A 21,098-nucleotide genomic window follows, 5' to 3' on the forward strand; every position below is an offset into this window, starting at 1 on the left:
CTATTGGAAATAGAAGAATGCAATGACCCCTGTACTTTTCCTCCCGGAGCTGCCGTGTAAATATACACTACACTCAACAGGCTGTCCGAGTGAATGCATGCTGTTATTAATCCTGTTATTGTATTATTTTTGGGCTGGGAAGTGGGATTGGGAAGGGAGGCGGACCGGATGAGGCTACGAACCGGCGAGGAGGAGATGGAGGGGAGGGTGAGGAGAAAGGGTGAAGAGGGCGGACAGGTTATTCAGCTGAAACCCCTCCAGTTATTTTTGGTCCGAATTTGCTTCTAAATGCTCGTATTGTTTAATGGGTTTTGCACGTGAGTGTCAGACAACGTTAAGGTGTCTCCCCTCGTACCAGACATCTGTTCAACTGTCACGGGAGGAGGCCTTATGGCTCCAGAGACATACGTTTCAAAAACACACAGACGTGTAGGAACAGACATGAGACTGTTTTTGTCTCCTGTAACACAAAATGTTGTTCTACTGTGAAAAAAGAGAGGAATGTACGTGTACAGCATTTGTTATCGAGAGTGTTTTGCAGACGTTTTGTAAGAGGCTGCCATTCGCATAAAAACGTTTATGTGTATGTTCAGCTTAATGATCTGAAATTATTTTGACAAATTATAGTAGTTTGATATGAATATGTGTGCAATAAAACACCAAATCATCTTACTGTGCATACAAAGCCTACTATTCTTATTGTTCAATACTGTGTACATAATATTAATTTACTGTTCAGTGTTCGTCTAAACAGGCTGTACATGCACATACTGTATAATCAGTCCATTTATAGATGTGCACAAACATCTCTTTGTATATATATTGTTATCCCAGTGTTCCTTACACTTAATGCACTATTCATACAGAACATTTAAAACCAGGCCATGCACCATATGCTGTTTTTAGTGACTTTTTTACCTGTAGATACTGGTGGGTAATTTTCCCCCAGGGATGAATAAAGTCTGATATTATCTTTACAACACATTTTAATTAATGATGTTGTTCATTATGTTTTGTATTATCAAGGAGGAATGAGTCATTGCGATAAGATTGGAGTGAATAAGCTTTACACTGAGACAAGAAACGTCAGTGACATGTTCATGCAACTCGTACATTTGCGAGGTTGAGATGTGCGCTCCGCACTCTCCCTTTTACACCTGCACATGACATCCTGGGCTGCTGCCAGGCAGTACAAAACAGACACATGGGCCTACTGTACGCTTTATATAGGCAAACATAGGTATGTTTGTGTGAGAGTTTTCACTCTCTTGGATCTTCCATAAAGCATCAGTTTTGACGTCAGATGGCGTAAACTATTCTTTGTGTGGCTATTTGAAATCTGTAAAAATCGACTGTGATTTAGTTAAACAATCCCAACTCAAGGTCCACTCACTGGCTTTGTTCTGGAGGTTTTAACGGTCACACTGTGTTGTCATCAGTGGATGGAGTTTGAAGTGAGCTCACTGGAACTTGAGTTGGGGTGTATTTGTCAAATTGCTATTTCATGTTATTTTACGCTTACTTTGATGCTGTCATACAAATACAAATTTAGACATTGTCGTAATGGTTCTACTTAGTAGTCAAATCATCCACAAGACTATAGCACTGCTACACTGTTGTTTGTTTGCTGTTGGTTAATCTTTGCACCACTGTTTAGCTAGTTAATTTAATACTATACTATTTCATTGTATATACTGTGCATTTTTTTATATTTAGTATTTTTATTCTGTTATTTTTGTGCATTTTTATTCTTAACATTTTTATATTTTACTCTGTTACTTTAATTGCTTAAGTATATTGTTTTGCTGCTGTAACAAACAAATTTCTTCTTGCGGGATGAATAAAGTATCTATATATCCATCCATCCATCCATCCATCTGTCTATCTATCTATCTATCTATCTATCTATCTATCTATCCATCTATCCATCTATCTATCTATCTATCTATCTATCTATCTATCTATCTATCTATCTATCTATCTATCTATCTATCTATCTATCTATCTATCTATCCATCTAGTCTGCATTAAAAATACATGGTCAAAATTGGTTGAACACGGGCGACATCGTGTGGCCAAGAACGGTATCGTTACATTCAATGACTTATGTACTAATACTTTTATTCGTCAATATTTAAATAAATGTACCTCTAAGCTACATCAACCAGGAGTCTACTTGTCTTACTACTATGCTCTCGAGGTATTCATAATGTTCTCATATTTTGGTTCCTTGTGCTGGTCCTAGGTATTTGGACGCCTGATGTGACGTCATCAAGAGGCGACAGGGAAGATACCGGTTTCCCTGGAAGCCACTCATAGCGACACATCGCCGCACATCTGAGGAGGAAGAGATGGCCACCCAAAATAACTTCAGTGCTGCGACTTTGTCGTTTCTGCTCATATTCGTGTCGAATGCCGCGTTCGTCCCGGTTGATGCTTCTGCTGATGGGACGAAGACGGTGGAGTTCAACGTTAAACCGGGAGGAGTGGTGCACACGTTCACTGAGGGGATTGTAAGTGTTGTCTTTTTGTTTTTACGCGAACAGCTGACGTTTCTAAACACCACCCGGACACAAAGCCACAGTTATGCTAAAGTCTCAGCGTACACGTTTGAATGTGGGCTGATTCACTGTATGTGTGTGTGTGTGTGTGTGAGTGATATTGAAATTGTCTTCATTGTTATTGATTATTAAGTAGCTGAACAGGATAATGACGGGATTGAATACATCACAAATTGCACTGTGTGAGTGTGTGTAAGAGGTGTGTTTCTTTCATTATAGTGTGTCACACATATTCAATATATTTGGTGTGATTTATAATGACATACGTGAAAAACAAAACTACTGCGTGATGACGACACAGCCTGTGAGAGGCTGACACGTCGCCGCCTCGCTGCCACAGTGGCTCCATTCATTGGTTCACAGTTTGCATGACTGTGAAGTGCTTGTGAAGATAGTTTGAAACTCAACTTTATTTATTTATGTATATAGAGCGACTTTCATACATGAGATGCATGCAGCTTAAAGTGCTTCGCCTAGAGGGGTCATAACATAACAAAACAAAAAAACAACCTGAAATAAACAACGATAAATAAAACATTTTCTGGACTAAAATTAGAACAATGAAATTTTAAAATCAATAAACAAAAGATGAAATGAACACCATGCAAGAAAAAACAACAAATTATTTAAGCTTAAAAACAAGGCTATAACATTACTCTGAATTAAAAGCCAGATTAAAAAAAAAGGTCTTTAATGTAAAATAACTTTTGAATCAATTCTAAAAGATTCAGCTAACCAGTGGAGATGTGGTAATGTGATCAATGTCCATGTTGTAGTTAAGACTCACTGCTGTAGCTGTATTTTTCCTATGGACGGTTTAGGTAATCCAGTGAAAAGGAAATTACAAAAGTCTAAACAATTATGGACGATATCACTTAATTGATAAAATGGGAGTCACTTGACACGTGATGTCGGTTTTTAATCTGTTTGCCACCAAACACTGAGTGCAGTTTTTCTCTTGCTGCTTTGGATCCCATTAAAATAATCTCAGCATTTTTTACCCATCCACACATCTATTAATGTCCGCGAGACAGGCAATGAGTGCATGCAGGGCACTGGGGGTAAAACTCTTTTGATTCATCTATTAATTACTTAATCACGTGTCCATAAAGTGGGCTAAAATAATAACACCTGCCCATCACAATAGGCCCTTTTCACAGCAGACATTTCGAACAGGAAAAGCACAGGTGTTACTTATAACACGGTGGCTCTGGTTCGGCCTGGCAATATGGTTGAAACCCGTATTTTGATATTTCCTGACAAGGATGTAATATTTATATATATTCCAAAATGGAAAATGTTTGCACAATCGCAAATGAGATCCTCAAACTGATGCCTTTCCTTCCACTGTTTTGCATTACACAAGACTGAAATGTGTATAAGCGTAGTCGATAACTAGTTTTTAAGTTTGTGATTACTGTTTTGTTCAAGTCATTACTTTGGGCAATGGAATTAATTTATCATGAAGTGATTTTGCTGAAGGGCAAGAAGGGATATTATTGATTCATCGCTCTGCTCTGGCTTAGCAGTGATCCCTCGTGCACAATATCAAGTGTAACATTTACAACTGGGCCTTTTTCTCTAGAACGTCGGCGGTGACAAACGTCTTTAGCAGCTTGACAGATTGATGTCTTCAAAACATTGTTATCGCTCCATCATAACACGCAAACCTCACAGCGTCAACAGACCTTTGAGCTTAGAATATGAAGCCAAGAGAAGCCAGCTAATCTCTGCCTTTGTGGAGCTGCAGAAGAGAATGTTTGCTCGATTTAAAAACTGAATTTATATGAAATCCAATCAACGCTACCATCTCTGAAACTGAGCAGCACTCTGACATTTTCCCTCTGGTTCAGAAATGCACAGTGAGAATTAGTAGATTGATGAAAGGTCTTTATTAATAGCAACGTAAACGTAATTGAAAACCCAATAATGAAAGTAATATGCAGATTTAATGATGCACTACTTAACATTATGTTACACTCTCTTATTTCAGAGGGAGTATGAGTGCTCATTCACTTATGCTTCACAAGGGGGAACCAACGAGGTGAGTCTGTCTCTCTCTCTCGTCATATTATGGATGTTTAATCATAGCAGGTTCTATGCATAACTGTTCCACTGTTTTTGTGCCGAACAGCAATGGCTGATGAGCGTGGGTCTGAGTGACGACGACAAATTGTTTTCCTGCTCCGTGTGGAGGTGAGAGACACACACACACACACACACACACACACACACACACACACTGCGGTGAGACTCTTCTCCAGCTCAGTGACCCTGATGATGTTCGGTGTGTCTTCAGTGAGAGTTTGTTGAGTCACTCTCTGGATGTAGTTTCATCGGGACAGCCCCAGTAGAGGAGAAACAATAGTTTCTAACCTCTTGGTTTGAATATATTCATGTCCAGCTTCGACTTAATGAATACATGCAAATGACTTCATGTTGGTAACAAATATTTCTTTTTCGTTTCTGCCAGGCCCCAGGGGAAATCCTACCTGTTTTTCACTCAGTTCAAAGCTGAACTCAAAGGAACCAAGATTCAATATGCTAATGCTTATGTAAGTATAATAGAAACACAGTTCCCTCAACCGTCCTGTTCACATGGATTCCTCTTTATGTTGTCAACCGATCCTGTTCCTCGACGGGGATAGCCAACGTTTAATGTAATGAATTCCATAATGGCATCCGGCCAACATAGGGATTAAGGTAACCACGTACAACATGTCTCGTATCCGTTGCATCTTGATATTTGTGTGACATTGTCAGTTTGTTGTGTGGCTCTCGTTCAGTCATATCGTAAAAAAACAAGTCACACTTTATAAAAGTTAAACACAACAATTGAAGGAACAGATCTTTTACATTTATCTTTACACACACACAACCCTTGCCTTCAATGTTGAAATTCATTAGCAGCCAAATTGCACCGCATCCTGCAGAGTATAGTTATGATGCTTTAGGTGCAAGACATGACCTTCAGAGTGATTAGTGGGACTGGAGCCTGATGTTGGGCGGCAAGAAGCTCCCAAGACTTTACTGCCAAACAAAGACAGAGTGGAGTAAGAAGTTGTTCCTCGATGCACTCTGTCGGTGTGGAGATTAAAGCTTTTCATACCATCGCCCCAAAACAATTTTAGAGCGTTAGATTTACAGTGTGTGCACAAATGTCAGAAAATCAAGGCAGAACACAGTTGATGAACATTTTTGCGTAGCCTAGCAAATATGAAACCGTCCACCTATGCACCAGCAATACAGCAATATGTTTATCAGGCTCAGGGAGAAGCTTAAGGCAGGGTTTTTTTAAACTTTTCTTTATTTTTTTTTACCACAAAGCTGGAGGCTGTAAACACATTTTGTCCTTTGTGCAAAGACCATGATCACATGTAATGACACAATTTATTATTTCGCACGTGTGTGTGAATGTAACAGTTCTGTGTAAAATCATAAACAGGATAAGTTTCACCAAAGTCGTGTAGCCAGACCTTATCCCCATTAAGTGCTGTTTCAATACATCTGCTACAAACTATTATTTTGTTTTGGCAATTAAATTATTATTTTTCTAATGATTGAATTGATTGTTTATAAAATAGCCAACAATTGTGTATATGTCCATCGTTTCCAGAGCCCCAAGATCTTAAAGTTGCTTGTTTTGTCCCAAAGACATTTCATTTATAAAGATTTAAAGCAAACAAAAATGTGTGCAGCCGGAGCCAGAGAATGTTTTGCATTTTCTGTCAACTAATTGATTGTTTCAGCTCTAAATGTAACTGTCAGTTAGAAAAACCATTGACGCTCTGTCAGAGTATTTTAATACTCCGAACCCAAGAAGTAATGCTAGGGACGCCTGCAAGATTAAACGTCACCTAACATCATCTGAGAGCCAGAGCACCGCTGAATGTACCTGAGTAGAATAAAACACGCTGTCCCTTTTCACTTTTACCTTTCTTTACTGCACCCCCCCCCCCACACACACACACACACACACACACTTGTGTATCCATGTTAACCCATCACATGCTTCACATGTCCCTGACATTGTTTTTTTGGTCCATTGTCCTTTAATGATGGTTCCAGCTAAGACCGCCTATGACGAAGTAGCACAGGCAAAGTAACAGAAACGCTTTCCTTCTCCTGGAAGTCAAACTCTTCGTGTCTTTGCACTTAATGTTTCAATGAAGGTTAATGTCCGGACCCGTTCCCGAGCTCAGTCACTTAGCGGAGGTCTGCCGTGTCCGATGTGGTCGTCGCTGAAGTGAGGCGCACGTGGACACGCCTCCTTCCCCCAGCAAGGGCAGTCCTGACATTCTGTCATTAGTGAGAGCACATGTTTCCTCCTCCCTGCTCTGGCTCCGTGCCCTGCAAGCAGAAGACAAACAGAAAACAGAAAACAACCCCACTAAACGATGGGACGAAAATAACCTCGCATTTACACAAACGCACACCTGCCACCCACGCACAGCGTCTCCTTGACCTTGTCGTCACATCCTCCTTCTCTCCCGGCCCGTCTGGTGCAAAAGAAATTGTCTCCTTTGCCGCCTCTCATCCTGTTTTTGTTTATTTATTAATTTTTCTCCTTTCCTCCTCCTCCTCCTCCTCCTCCTCCTCCTCACTGCTGCTGTATTTGTCTCCAGTCTCAGACGGCGGCTGCAGGACAAAGCGACATGCCTTTGAAGCCGGAGGAATTTACCGTAGGAGACTCAACAGGTGAGGAATTGATTGTATTTCCAAGTGTTCAATCAACTCCCTCCGCTCGACATGTCAATCTCTCGCGCCTTCCCTGCCCTCATCACGTTGCGAGCTCCCTGCTGATTTTCCTCTAAAGCATATGCTCCAGCTGTGAGTGGGTTGCAATTTGTCCCTGTGGCATTATTTGTTGTTGTTCGGTTTTCGCACACAAAAGAAATCCCCACTGTGGCTACAGTTCCAGCCTGTGATTAGCAGGATTTGACAAATCACACGGCGATTTACTGTAACAGCAGATTAGTCACGACAGTACAGCGGGGTTATATCCTCGTTTTCCTTCAACTATCCCAGACTTAAGGATAATCCCATCTCCGTGACACCTCTGGGGAAACTCCTCCAGTCATGATTTTGCGGGATAAACTCCTTAACAGTTGTACAACGGAAGCAAAATATATCAATGAACTGGCTTGTGACTCACTCTCAAACTTGTATGTCCACATTTAGCAGGCTGCCGATTCACCACAATGGGGAACTGTTCAATCACTATTAGACTAGTTCTACACATCCCAACGTGCACCACCTACAGGAAAGAGAAGTCGCCGCAGTTTAGACTTGTAGGTGCTTGTAATAGATGTTATGTAGCGACAGTTTTCACAATTCTACCATTTGTGCCACCTAGAGGGAATTAGTGTCACAACTGCAGATTGTTCAAGCTGCGCATTGCTTTGTGTTTGAGGAGTGGCAGATCAGAACAAAGCTCTCTGTATACATCCATGGTTTTCAAATTTAAAACACCAGTTGGTTAGAAAATAACTTATAGAAATGTATGACACTACTGTATCACCAAAGTAATCTGGACAGCAGGTACACTATGAGCAAGATCAACACTAAGGTCTTCCTCATTCTAAAGGAAAATATGCTCTAGTGAACAAAACTATTACATTTAAACCCCAAGCACAAGCAGCACCTAGAATAAATGAAATTGCAGTTGTAACACTTGTTTGTTGGGTGTCATTAGTTTCTAAACTGCAGCAGCCGTTACTTCACTTTCCTGTAGACGCCGCACATCTACATCTGCGCATCTGATCTGCGGCTGCTGTTGCTTTACTTGCAAACAGGCAGTGCAGGTTGGACTCGACCGGCAGGTCTCAAACTGCTGGCACTGCAGTCAGATGACACTGGCTGGTTTCAGGTGCTTTGCATCAGTGACGCTGTGTGTCCTTGTTTTTGTTTCAATAATATCTGTGAACGCAATTTGCTCTCTCCTCTCTCCTCTCTGACCTCCAGTGACCCACAGAGATGGAAAATTCAGCGCGCAACTCTCCAAGCTGACCGCCATCGGACGAACACGACATGACGAGCTGTAATTGGTCAGGAGTCTGATTTGGCTTTCACGTGTAGAGCTGTGAGTCGGGCCTCTGTGTTTCAGCTCAGTAGTCAATGAAGGAAACAACCAAAACCTGAAGTGGGATGATGCTGATACTGTGTGTCAGTAAATGAATTACCTGGTATGTTATTACAGCGGATTTGAAAATGCTGCTTTGGACTAAAACCAGCGAGGCATCAGTTTAGTATTCACATTTTTTGTTACTTAAATGTCCTAGTTTAAATTCTGCCATAAGATAAAGTGCTTCCATAGTTATTTCTTAGTTTCTGAAGCTGTAAGATTTACAGAGAGCAAATCTGTTCTGATTCACTGGGGACATGTATGAATGTATAGAGGATTGGTGTCTGGGGCTTGTTGAGTATAGATAACACATTTAGAGTAGGGAGGGATTTATTTGTCTCGTGTAATCCTGAGAGGAAAGGGAATAATCTCCAATAGCGTCATCTCACTCTCATAAACAATTACATTTTCCTCAATCTCTGTTCTGAGCTGAGCTCCTCGCTTTCTGTTTATATTTATCCGTTGGATAACTAACCACACATTTTAGCCCCTAAATCACCAATCGGTACCACTTGTGATCACTTTTTGTTGTGTTTGTGTTTTTGGCCAGAGGGGGTACTTGTAATAGAGCAGACAGTAAGAGAAAGATGTACAGAGCACACTGAAGATCAGTGCTTTGTTTTTTGGATACATCTTCAACAGTGTCAGTGTGAATCCATTGTTGAGAAAATATGATGCAAGTAATGATTTTGTTTGAAAATACCTTGATCTTGACCTTGATGCAACCATTTCTTTATTTAAATTTCAGGATATTTCAATGACTTCTCACTTTACACTGTTTGAGATTCAACCCAAAGAAACAAAAATCTAAGGTGGATCATAGTTTATATGGAGAAGAAATGTCATCACATAATCCTGAGCCCCTTTTGAACCGTCTGCTTTCATCCTTCACTGTAACGTGTGTGTGGATCAGCGAGGGTATTGTGCAGGTTTCTGAGGTACATGCTCCCTTATGTAGCGAGCAGACTTGCCTTTATCTCCCTTACATTGATCCAATCTTCTAAGATCCACACAAGTGTCCACAAGATGAGTTCTGGGGATTGATTTCAGATTTGAGGATTGTGCTGATTTGATTCTGCGGTCGGATTACTCGGGGAGATTCGTACCTCGTTTTTGTCGGGGTTCGGATCCTCTCGTCTGTCTGGTGGGGATCCTCTGGAGTTGAGGAAACGCTCAGCTTGGGACGTTTGTGTGTCCCCGTGTCCCCACCGTTGAGGCTCCCTCTGGGATCACAACAGGAAGCAACCACGTCCGGATGCTGTTCCAGAATAGGAAAAAAACAAAACACTGTTGCTTATTATGTTTTTCTTTTCTTTTCTACTTCTTGTTTGTTCTGATTCATGATGAAATGTGATGGGTGTTTGAATAAAGACATGTTGTCACTGTGCTGGAGATAATTCAATGTTTTGAGTCTTGTTATGTCAGTCATGATCTGATTGAACCTCCCACAGCCTCGTAAACATGAAACGAGAAGAAATGTGAGTGCCAGCGTAGAGGCATTAAATATTCTTAGCACTGTCAGAGTCGGGCCACCGTGAACATGGCGGAGAGCTTTTTTTATGCCCCCGTCATATCTGTCTAAAATAACTATAATTTTAGCACCGGCACTACTGTTTTGCTAATTTAAACGCGGCCTGTATGCTGCATACAGCAGCGAGGATTTTAGCATAGAAATGAGACTTCATATTAATCTTTATGTTATAATAAGCATTATGAAAAATGTATTCTGTAAGTGTACTCAATTAACTATGTCGTCCTTGGGTAAATGCTTCCATGAGCTTCCATTGTTTCTTCTTAATTTCTGGGGAGAACTGCTTTGCAGGGAGGATCTAATAAATCCAGAGGCACGTATGGGAATATATAGAGCGTTGATCTTTGTGAGCTTACAGGGATGTAGGGTCCGGAGGGATTTCTTCATTTTATAATAAGCCAAGAATAAATCAGCAATCTTGATTGTAGTCAAATTGGCATCAGCGATGTTGAAATCTGTGATACCAAGAGTCGCATGTTTATACTGCAACCACGCAGTGCAGTGCTTTCATGTAAAATATAACCATGACAGTAACTATAAAACATCTGAATCTCCTTTAGAGAAGATCTATTGTGTAGTAGCACTTTGCTAAAGCTTTGCCAAGAAACCCCCCACATAGTCTCCTATTTGTAATTAAATCATCTTATAGAGATGTGACCATTTCAGACTCTGATTTCCAGTGTTGTGGCGCTGTGGACAAAGAAAAGTGACACTTTGTTCTCAAGGTGGTTGTTCCATTCAGTAATAAGTCTCTGCAGCACAATATCTCTTTGATTACTGCCGGTTCACAGTGTGTCTGGTACTCAAAGCTGCCTCTATGCTGTCATCCAAACCCTGAACTCGTATCACTACTGTTTACCATCTGGTACCAGTAGGGACGTTTACTTTCAACTTTCCTCCCCCTCTATAGTGCGACCGTCAGGGAAATATACACACGTAATGCTGCCAAGAACTGGCTTAGATTATGATGGCGTGCATTAAAGAGAAATCAGAAACATTTTTAGCTACGCTTGCAAAATCGCTCGAGGGATCAGTCGGTCCAACACTTTAATCCTGAAATATCTCAACAACTATTCAATGGAATTTCACACAGACAGTTATGGTCCCCAGAGGATGAACCCTACTGACTTTGGTGTCCCCCTGACTTTTACTTTAATGACACCAGCACTGGCACAATGGCATTTAGGGTTTTTAGTAAAATCATACAATGGTTCTCGATCTCTTTTGCCTTGTGACCCATTAACACAATGCAATGTCTCCTTGCAGCCCTTCATCATTAGTAATATGTCTACCAGTTGTGATCAGATTAATACAAAAAAAATGTTCTGCTTAGAGTCCTAAAGAAGTCATTTGTGAAAGTCTGCAAGATAAGCACAGCTTTGTGTGAAAAAAAAGAAGCTTTTCTCTGTTTTCCCCTCAAATGTATCTTTGAATCCTGGGGGTCCTAACTCTGCAGCATACTAAGTCTCAATGTCAGTTTGTTCAATACTTATTTAACCAACTTCACGCAAAACTAGAAAGGTGCGCTGACTAGAGTGCAGATCTCCGCCAGGTGTGTGTAACGACCACTGCTGATTCCTCACTATAGCTAATTCCGCTGTGCCACGGACCTCAAAAATAGGTCAATGAACCACACTGTTGCACTGCATGACATGTTCTTTCATTAGCACACACACACACACACACACACACACACACACACACACACACACACACACACACACACACACACACAGTGGTTCACAAACATCGTCCTGCTGCTGTAAATGCTCTCAAGAGCACCAAATGTGTGTATTAATCCACGGCTCCTTTTCTAATAACTATGCACATATAGCTTCATATTTCTTTTAACATTTACTTCTTCAAAGACACATTGTTGGTTTTGGTCTTTTCATTTGATTTGTTGACAATAAAAGAAAATATAGAATATGAGAACATCTTTACTCTTAGCCACATAAGGCATTAAAATAAAAGACAACATCAGATGACCTAAATGAATAAGCCATTGATTTGCTGTGTTGTATGTAATCAATGCGGCGGACATTCCAGTGCTTGTTTTCCTCTTTTTCCACTCTACACACACCTGCCTCCTATTTCTCTCTCTTTGCATCTCTTGACATTTAGAGGGGAACAGATGGAGATTGTGACCCGGTCGGTCAAACCAGAGGCTTTTAGTAACACCAGGGGCCCGGTGAAGGGTACAACGAATGGCCAGCTGCCCCCTGTCTCCCCTGATGCGCACCCAGGCGCTGGGCCGGTGACCCAGTCAGCTTGCAGCCACTCGGCCTGTTCACTTCTTATTTGGCCTTGCTAAGTTCTTCACATCGTGTGCTCGATCACAGATCTACACCCTATCTTCCCCAGCGCGTGCTTCTCACACCGCTGAGCCAAAGTACCCTGAGCTGCACTGAGTTCTCGTTAAAACTTCACGGCTCTTGACAGCAATTATCTAACCCAGACAATGCTGATACATGTGAGTAGGTATGTCTGGCTGCATAGGTTGAAGTGCACTAAAGTAATCAGTCCTTACTTTGTCTTGTTATCTTGCAATAATTACAATTTCCTTCATATTTCTATCTAATTAGGCCTTCTCCTTTGCCCTTTAACTGCGCAATCTGTGGGAGTTTGAGAGCTGGGGGGGAAATTGAGCATCTGTATAGAGGCTCTTGTTACCATAGTAGTAACCCAGACAGATGTTATGATGCCCTGTGTATGTTCTGTGTATATACTCAAGAGATTTGGTATAAAAGGAGAAGCGGGAAAAGGATGTCCTCAGAAGCCAAGCTGTTCTTCCTGACATACTCACCCCAAGTTGCGTTTGCGTCCTGTCACCTTGGAAACTTGGTCTCAGCTCAGCTTGGCGAGCCTTGAATCGCTCTCCACTCTTGCGGCTGGTGCTGTGAATGTGGCTCTGTTCGATCAGCCTCCCCCTCCTGCTGCATTGTCTCACACTGTGGTAGAGAGCAGCCTTCTTTTCTCAGGGTACGGAGGAGCTTTGCGGGGCTCCTTCACTTTCTTTGTTTGTTCAGAGGACACGTGGTGGGGGTACGGAGGAGGCTTGCGACCTCTGCGGCCCGCGGCTGTCGCTGGTTTAGCTGTGGCTGCAGGGGCAGAGCACACCTGCGAAGGTCTGTGAGCGGGTCCTGCTGAGGATACTTGCCTCTCTCTCTCAGCGTTGGACACAGTTTGAGTTGAGTCGGTTGGCGGGCAGCTGGCAGACGGAGGCTGGGCCGATGATGGAGAGAGCAGAACGGCAGATGGGTGGCCACTTTGTGGGGTCTGATAAGTACCGATTTTGTTCTCTATGGTGACAGAAGGGCTAAGCGTGGGGGGTGGGTAAGACTTTGAAGACAGAGAGGGGACAGGGCTGACTCTGATGGAGGAGGAAGGCCCAGGGGAGTGAGGCTGAGACCCAGGGCTGTTAAGGTGTTGGAGGTTTACTGTTAGAGGGGAGAGACCGGGAGTAGGAGGCCGAACAGGGAGGCTTCGTTGGGGGGACAAAGTAACATCATGCTGCAGCGTCCCACCGCGTCCGAGAGAAGACTTCAGCCTGGAGGGGAATCGAAGAGTTTGACTCCGCTCTGATGAAAACCCAGAGGTTACAGGGCACAGCAGCACATTTGGCGGAGACTGGCTCCTGCCGGGATGAGCCCTCCTGAGGCTGCCAGATGAGTATGAGGTTCCAGTCCGCTCTGAGGGCTCTGAGGGCCTCCGGTGGATGCTGCTCACCGTCACTTCGCTGGAGCTAGAGCTGGAACTTGAACTGGAGCTGCTGTCGCTGGGAGGGTTGGCACTGTCGCCTCTCTCAGGCTCCTCCGCATTCAGATCAATAGTTGAGGTTAGATGGTCAATCTGCTGCACCACCTATGATGGACACATACAGCATGGTGATAATTAAGAATGGTAGGAGTCCTTGGAAAAAGTAGCACTCTACTGGTTTTACACATGAAGATCCGTTAACTTATCATGAGGAGTACTTTCAACCTGTGAAAACAGTCACATAATGTCTCCTGTGGCTCTGAAGAGAGCTCTCTAGTTTGAAAAAATAACCGAGATGATGTCATAGTGATGTCATCAGGCTTATGTCAGCTTGGGGTCCCAGACTTTTTAACAGAGAGCCTGAGTTACAAACTCAAACGAAAATACTTGGATGTGTACGAGGCAGGGAAGGCCTAATGAAAACACTCTATTGAGTTGCATTATGGGAAATGTAGGATCCAGAGTTTTTGGAACTCGCCCCACAAAGAGACTAAAAGTCTGGAAAACTTGACCTCTGCTGCTTTGATTTTTATTATGACATCATAAAAGTGCAATACCAAAATCGATGGAGTACCCCTAATGAAAATCTGAAACTCATCATTATTTTCATTGCTGATTTATTTTTCTTCCAATTTTGATAATTTAGTCAATAAATTCTTAGAAATCCTCACAGTTGAGAATCTATTGAGAACATTTGGCATTTTTGCCAAATAATGTTTTTGATAACTCGATTAATCTTCACTAGACCTCTCGTCAATTGAGAGACGAAGCACTTCAACACTTTAAATATTTTTGGGAATTTCTTTAGCCTTTATTTGGATAGTAGTACAGAGGTGACAGGAAATGAAGGGAAGGAGGGAAGAGATCCAACATGCCACGAAGATCCCCAGCCAGATTGAAACCGAGGACACAGTTACTGACACAAGATCAGCAGCTTAATGAATCCCTATTCAACCAGGCCGCTCCAACACTATAATAACCTAAAGACTTTTCTTTATAAAATGATCAATAACATACAAAACCAATCTCAGCGGTAGCCTCTATTTAGTAATGGCAATATTTTATTTATAATAACATTTGCATAATTATTTTCTTCCGCATTTGCATTTCTGCATCTATAATCTGGAGCATTTCAGACTCTTACAGAAGTGGACTCTCAGCAGGTGTACAGCTCCGATCTGTAAGTATGTCACACGAGCTGCAAAACACGTTTACCTCAGCCTGGAAACAATGTATTATGGGAAATGTGTAAGCTAAATTTAGGTAGGTTACCCTTCTAATACTTAGTGAAAAGCACACTATATAGTATACTGTACAGACACTTCTAGATATATGTAAATGAGTGCAGAGCATGTAGCACACACACACACACACACACACACACACACATGTACAATGATGAAGGCAGGAGAGATTGTAGAAAATTACACTGGGGAAAATGTTTGACCTATCTCTCCACCTGCACAGATAAATCCTCGGCCCCTGTTGGAACAGATGAATTATTGTTTTGTTCTCTGTGTTCAACAACATCCTTGCTGATGTCAAAAGATGACCTGTTTTTTTTAATGCCGAGGCTTTTTGGGAGAGGCATTTCATTATTGCTTTGAAGTACAGCATGTATATGTGGCTCTGGGCTGCTTGTTAATGTCAGAAATCAGAGGAGATAAAAGAGAAAAGGACCCTCGTCTGCTTCTCCCGAGAGTGTTTATTGAAAACGATGTTTTTTGACCCTTCTGGTTCTCACGTATAGTGCGGATGAATGCTGAAATGAATCTGTTTGTTGTAGATGTCAGTCATGTGAGTTTCATAAAACTAATTCAGTTTAAATACTGTTGTTTTGCTTTATACGCTCTGAGTCATAGGGTCGTTTTTAAACTGTCAAAGTGTCTTAGTAGAAGACCATATTCATGCCTGAGCTTGTTTTTTTGATATATTTTCTTCTGAGACGGAGGTCTTTAGTGTTGCTTTAATATTTGTATGTAGTCTCGGTCTAAAATGCTTTAAAGGCTCACTCCAGTTCCTTTTTTATAACAGTGATTGATTATTAAATAAATCTGAGGGTTACTTCTCATGCAACAGAATGATAAAACAGGGCTTTGAAATAAATATGCGACCAAAGTCTTCTCTGGTGCCTTATCTTCCTTTGATCTGTCGCCTCTGTTGTGAAAATTTGGGCTTTTCTATCACAGTGTCTGCTTGCTTCTCCCCCCCACGCCTCCTTTCCCTTCTTTTCGTGTAGCTTATATGCTCTTTCATCAGTGTTATATTAATGCTGTCACACACTTAAAACCTCGCAGCCAGAATGATGAGGTTACTACCTCGGGTTTAGCCGCGACCCCGTGGATGCAGATCAAATGCCAAGAGGCGAGATTTACGTGTCACTTTTACTGGATGAGGAATACGAGGCAGAGATACTCAGACATAAATGGATTATAAAACGCTATCCAGCTGTGCCTGGAGCAGCATCTGTCCATGAGGAGGGAGAGTGGAGGAAGAGATGAGGGTGGATGTTAGAGGAGGAAAGGCAGATGCGGCGAGGACGGCGACTGCTTCAGCTCATGTCACATCTCAGCAGCCTCTTAATGCATCATGCAAATGGGGCATAACTATTGTTTCATTCACCTCTATGAAAACGTACACTCAAATTGAGAACAAGTGTTGTGTATGCTTGGAGACAGATGACAGAGGAGAGTTGCAGAAACAGTTTGCAGACTGCAGTGGATTCATCCAACCCTAGTGCTGACTTTTTAATGCATGTTAAATTCTGCTGAGGACGTGTATTTGTAGCCTGCATTGTTATCTGTAAGAGAACAAGCCCGCAAGGTGTTATAGCATAAGCATGAATATTTCCAACTAAATTAATGTGAGAGGATTCAGTAACTTCTCTGCTCCTGATCTGAACCGATTTGCTTTTCGTTTTGAGTCCAGGAAAGACATGATCGTGTAGGCGAAATGTTACGCAGAATCGACAAATTTGCAACATATTACCTCTTTCATTTCCTGGTGAACGTCCCTCAGCGCCGTAAGAACCTGCTCCAGGTTATCCACCACCCGTTTGATCTGGTTTCGAACCTTCCTGCTGCAGCCTGATTCCTTCCTCTGTAACTCCCCTCCCTTGGTCGGCTTGTTTTGGACCCATGTCTGGTTCTGGCCCAGGGCCGCGATACCCTCCAAGCTTGGTCTAGGTTTCCTGGCACCTCGTAGAGTTGTGGTGCAGCCCAGGCCTCTCTGAGGAACCTCGGTGGAGAAGATGACTCCATTGAGGGGCCTGTTGAAATGCTCAACATGTGGCTCCCTCAGGTCTCTCTGGCTCTGGGAGTTCCTGAAGCTGGAGGTGAAGCCGTGCTGCCTTTCTGTTAGTCCCTGAGTGTCTGAGCTCACCCAGCTGGATGAATGGAGGTCTCTCTTGCGGTAGGTGGTACTGCTGGCGTAGTCCCACACCTTCCCCCTCCTGTCCTCCATGTCCACCACAACAGGCACCTTACAGTTTGGCTCTTCAATGAGCAGTGCAGGTATAGGAACAGGAGGGGGTCTTACTAGTGGCCCATATTTCCTGACCGAGGTGCTAGTCCCGTCATTCTGAGACTGAAGGACGCTCAGGTGGCTGCTGTGGTTCCTAACAAAGGTGTGGTTGTCCTGGGCAGATGTGGAGCTGTTGCTCAGACCCTGCTGTTCGTCCCCTGGGCTGCTCTGCGTGTTGGGGAGCGGGTCCGGCTCCGGAGGCTGGTTCCCCATGGCGGGACGGTCCTCCCTCTGCTTCCCCAGACTCCCTGGCAGGATGTGGTGACCCCGCAGCACCACTGGCAGCATTCTTGCCATCCCCACGCCGTTGCACCGAACCTCCCCCTTCTTTGCCCGGTCCTTTCCCTGGATCGAGAAGAACCCGATCCCTCTGGCTCTCTCCAGCGGGGTCAGGTTGTTGCGGGCCTCTGAGCTGGATTTGTACGGTCCATTGAGCCCCAGGTCACTGCTGTGGTGGGGCTTCAGACTATTGCGCAGCCAGGGGATGAAGTTGGGGGCGTGGGGCTTGAAGCCTTTCTGCTCCCCCGGCGCTGGAGCCCTGCTGTCAGAGAACATAGTGATGGATGATGTCCAGCAGCCTCACGAAAAGAGGAAGACGCAGAAGACGAGCAGGAGGACTCCTGAGACAGAGAGCTTCCTCCTCTTTTTCCATGAATCCTCTCCTACCTTTCCCATTAACATAGACTCAATCCGCTCTATCTTCAGTCTCTTTTCCTCTTCCCTCTCGCTCTCCGACTCTGTCTCCAAAACTTTTATCTGCTTTTTTCCCTCCTCATCTCAGATCCCACCCACCCACTCCCCTTTTCCTGCCGAAGCCTGTTTCTGATTTTATCGACCTGCCTTTTTCCCTCCGTATCTGCTTTTCCTCCCACTATCCTCCCTGTTGTATTGCTCTTGAGCCCCTCACCCCCTCATTGGACCGGGCTGGGAGATGCCGAGGGCCTCCTCTCTCTCCGTCTTCTCTCTCTGCCTGCCTGCGTCTCACTGGCTCAGTAGCAGTGGAGGCTTCCTGTCTCTACATCTCTCTCTCTCTCTCTCTCTCTCTCTCTCCCCCCACACACACACACACACACACTGCGCTGCGCTGCCTCCTATCCTCGCTCTTTCTTCCTCCCACTCCCTCTTACTGCTCTAACTCCCTTTCTCTCTTTTTCCCTCCTCTCTCCCCATTTCTCTCTCCTTTCCCTTACTCTCTGGTCTCATCTGAGAATCCTGTACGTCCTCTGCCTTTGCAACTATATTTTCCTCTCTTTTCCTCCCCCTTTCTGTCACTCTACCCCCCCCCCCCCCCCCCCCGCATCCCCACCTCCCATTTGCCAGGGAGTGCAGCTGAACTTCAATCAAGACGCCACTGTTATTAATCCCCCGTTAGCCAGTGTATAGCCACGTGATTCCCCCTGCCTCTGTTCTCATCTGATTACTCCTTCCCCGGCTCAGCCCCTCACAATTAAATGCTGCTTAGGATACCAGAGGGGGTTTAAAGGGGTAGGGGAGGATGGCAGCAGGAAGGGATGGAGGAGGAATAGTGGGGGCGGGCACATAATTGCGACCCTCCAAGATCAAAGATCAGCAGCAGTTTGACAGAAACTATAAGCTGCCCGGCTCCAAACGACAGCCTGCCTGTGGCACGGCTCTCCCCAGATTATTGCAACTGTCAGCAAATAGTGTCACGTTACGTCCCAGTTGTTTTCTTGTTTTATTTTCTGCCGCATATCCAGCTTCCATTTGTTCCAATTATGCAGAGACAGCTGCTATTTTTGTGTGTCTCATTCATATTCCCATTCTTGGCTGTCTGGATTAGATTTCTTGTGTTTGACAAGCCCAAAGATGCCTCCTAGGTGCCTTTTCACTCAACTGCGGCTGCATGGATGGGTCCCTCCCTCTCTGGCAGAATCTGAAATAAAAAGACAGCAGCACAGCCACACAAAAAGCCCTGACAGTTTGCTGTCACTCAGCAGCGAGGCACTCAAAGCATCTGTCATTCTGTTAGTCAGCAAAGCAATTTATTCCTCAGGTAGTGCCCTGTTAAAATATGACTTCATTCACTGACATATTCTACTATACAGATACGTGGGGGGAGAGACACAGACACCAGTTTGGTGTAATCTGCAGGCTAAGAAGCTTCCGGCCTACACGTGAACAGGCAGCTGTCAGCCAGTAATGACCACGTGTGGATATAAAAACAATAAAGAGTGGAAATAATAGAGCGGCTACTATTAATCCTTAATGCTTTTTCCCCCTCATGGCATCCTGGTGAACACAAAGTCTGTTTCTATGAAAGGGGGGGGGGGGTTGTTTTGCGCTTAAAGATTTAACTGTGTGGGTGGGTGCACACGTCAATGTTTAAAGGTTTTATAATGACGATTTCACCGAATTTCCCTTTGAAATGATGGTTAATCATTCAAGTTTATTTCAAGAGCACAGTCTCATACAAAAGTAATAATTTCCCCACTGTACAGACCATGAAATAAAAAATGAATCAGATTAAAAGATACACACACACACACACACACACAAACACATGAAGGCTACATAAAAGCTTAACTGCACAGATCACTCTTGGGCCTACTCAGTGTTGCTGAAGATGATGTAGGTCGATTGGCGTTGAAAATCGTGTATTTTCAAATTTGGTGCTTCTAAACAAAAGCATTTCGCATTGCGGCGAGGCCAAGAACATGGTTGGTTGTCTTAGTTCATGACATTTGGAAATACATGTTTTTTAAAGGACAGTGACGTTCTGTGAGCAAAGTAGTGAGAGGTTATACATTTTTGACAACTTTTAATGTTTCCTTGATTACTTTTGATTGAATGTGTTTCTGCTTGTGTGTATGTGTGTGTGTGTGTGTGTGAGACCTTGAATTCATGTCTCTTAAAAGTCTAAGTTCCCCTCCAATCAGCCACCCACGTTGTGAGGCCCATAAATAACATGGCAGCCATACACACAATCATTGCTCATTTTAAAGTCAATGTGGAATAATAAGCAGCTGTCACAGTTGCTGTCCATCAGCAGTCTGGCTGTGCAGCCTCTCGAGTCCGTTTGCCTTCATACCATCCATTAAATTAATGTTTCATGTGATGAAAGGGGAAGAAAATACAGAGAAAGTGGTCCAAAGCTGGGAAAAATTATCCTTTTCAGTTTGCTGCAGTGTTGTCCTCCACTGACAAATGTCACCATCATGCAGTCTTCAATATTGGTGGTACACTTGGTAGAGCAGGGGGACGACAGACAGAGCATATAGCCTTATTGTAACCTTAACTGCTGCCTGTTTTGAGTCCATTAGCAGGCCGACTGCCCATCGAGAAGCAGCAGAGCGAGTGTGCTGGGACACTTCAGCGTGTGTCTGCTGAACTTTGCCGCTACTGCTGATAGTTTCCTGGTTGAATTTCTTCGAGCGGAGACAGAGAGAAAGGCAGTCACAGCGAGAGAGAGAGAGCGCTGAACACCTTACATAACTTGGTGGAAAAGATAGATGTAAAAGCAGTGCTTTGAAAGGCAAAAGAACCCCGTGTCTGTCAAAATGTCCTGTGTAAAATGGCTTTTCATTAATGCGTCTGGCACTTGGGAACTTTCTTTAACCACCTGGACAGCACAAATGCATAG

The 21,098-nt window shown here is 43.5% G+C and overlaps 1 protein-coding gene across 1 annotated transcript; it reads left to right on the forward strand.

The window, feature by feature from the left end:
• Nucleotides 1-2,311: 2,311 nt before the first annotated feature.
• On the forward strand, nucleotides 2,312-10,082 carry mydgf (myeloid-derived growth factor). Its single transcript, XM_079158409.1, has 6 exons — nucleotides 2,312-2,513; nucleotides 4,555-4,605; nucleotides 4,696-4,757; nucleotides 5,035-5,116; nucleotides 7,187-7,259; nucleotides 8,526-10,082. Exons 1-6 carry the CDS (start codon nucleotides 2,352-2,354, stop codon nucleotides 8,603-8,605), a joined length of 510 nt encoding a protein of 169 aa, XP_079014535.1. The 5' UTR covers nucleotides 2,312-2,351; the 3' UTR covers nucleotides 8,606-10,082.
• Nucleotides 10,083-21,098: the final 11,016 nt, after the last annotated feature.

Source organism: Pholis gunnellus, assembly GCF_910591455.1.
Source record: "Pholis gunnellus genome assembly, chromosome: 4".
Taxonomy (NCBI): Eukaryota; Metazoa; Chordata; class Actinopteri; order Perciformes; family Pholidae; genus Pholis; species Pholis gunnellus.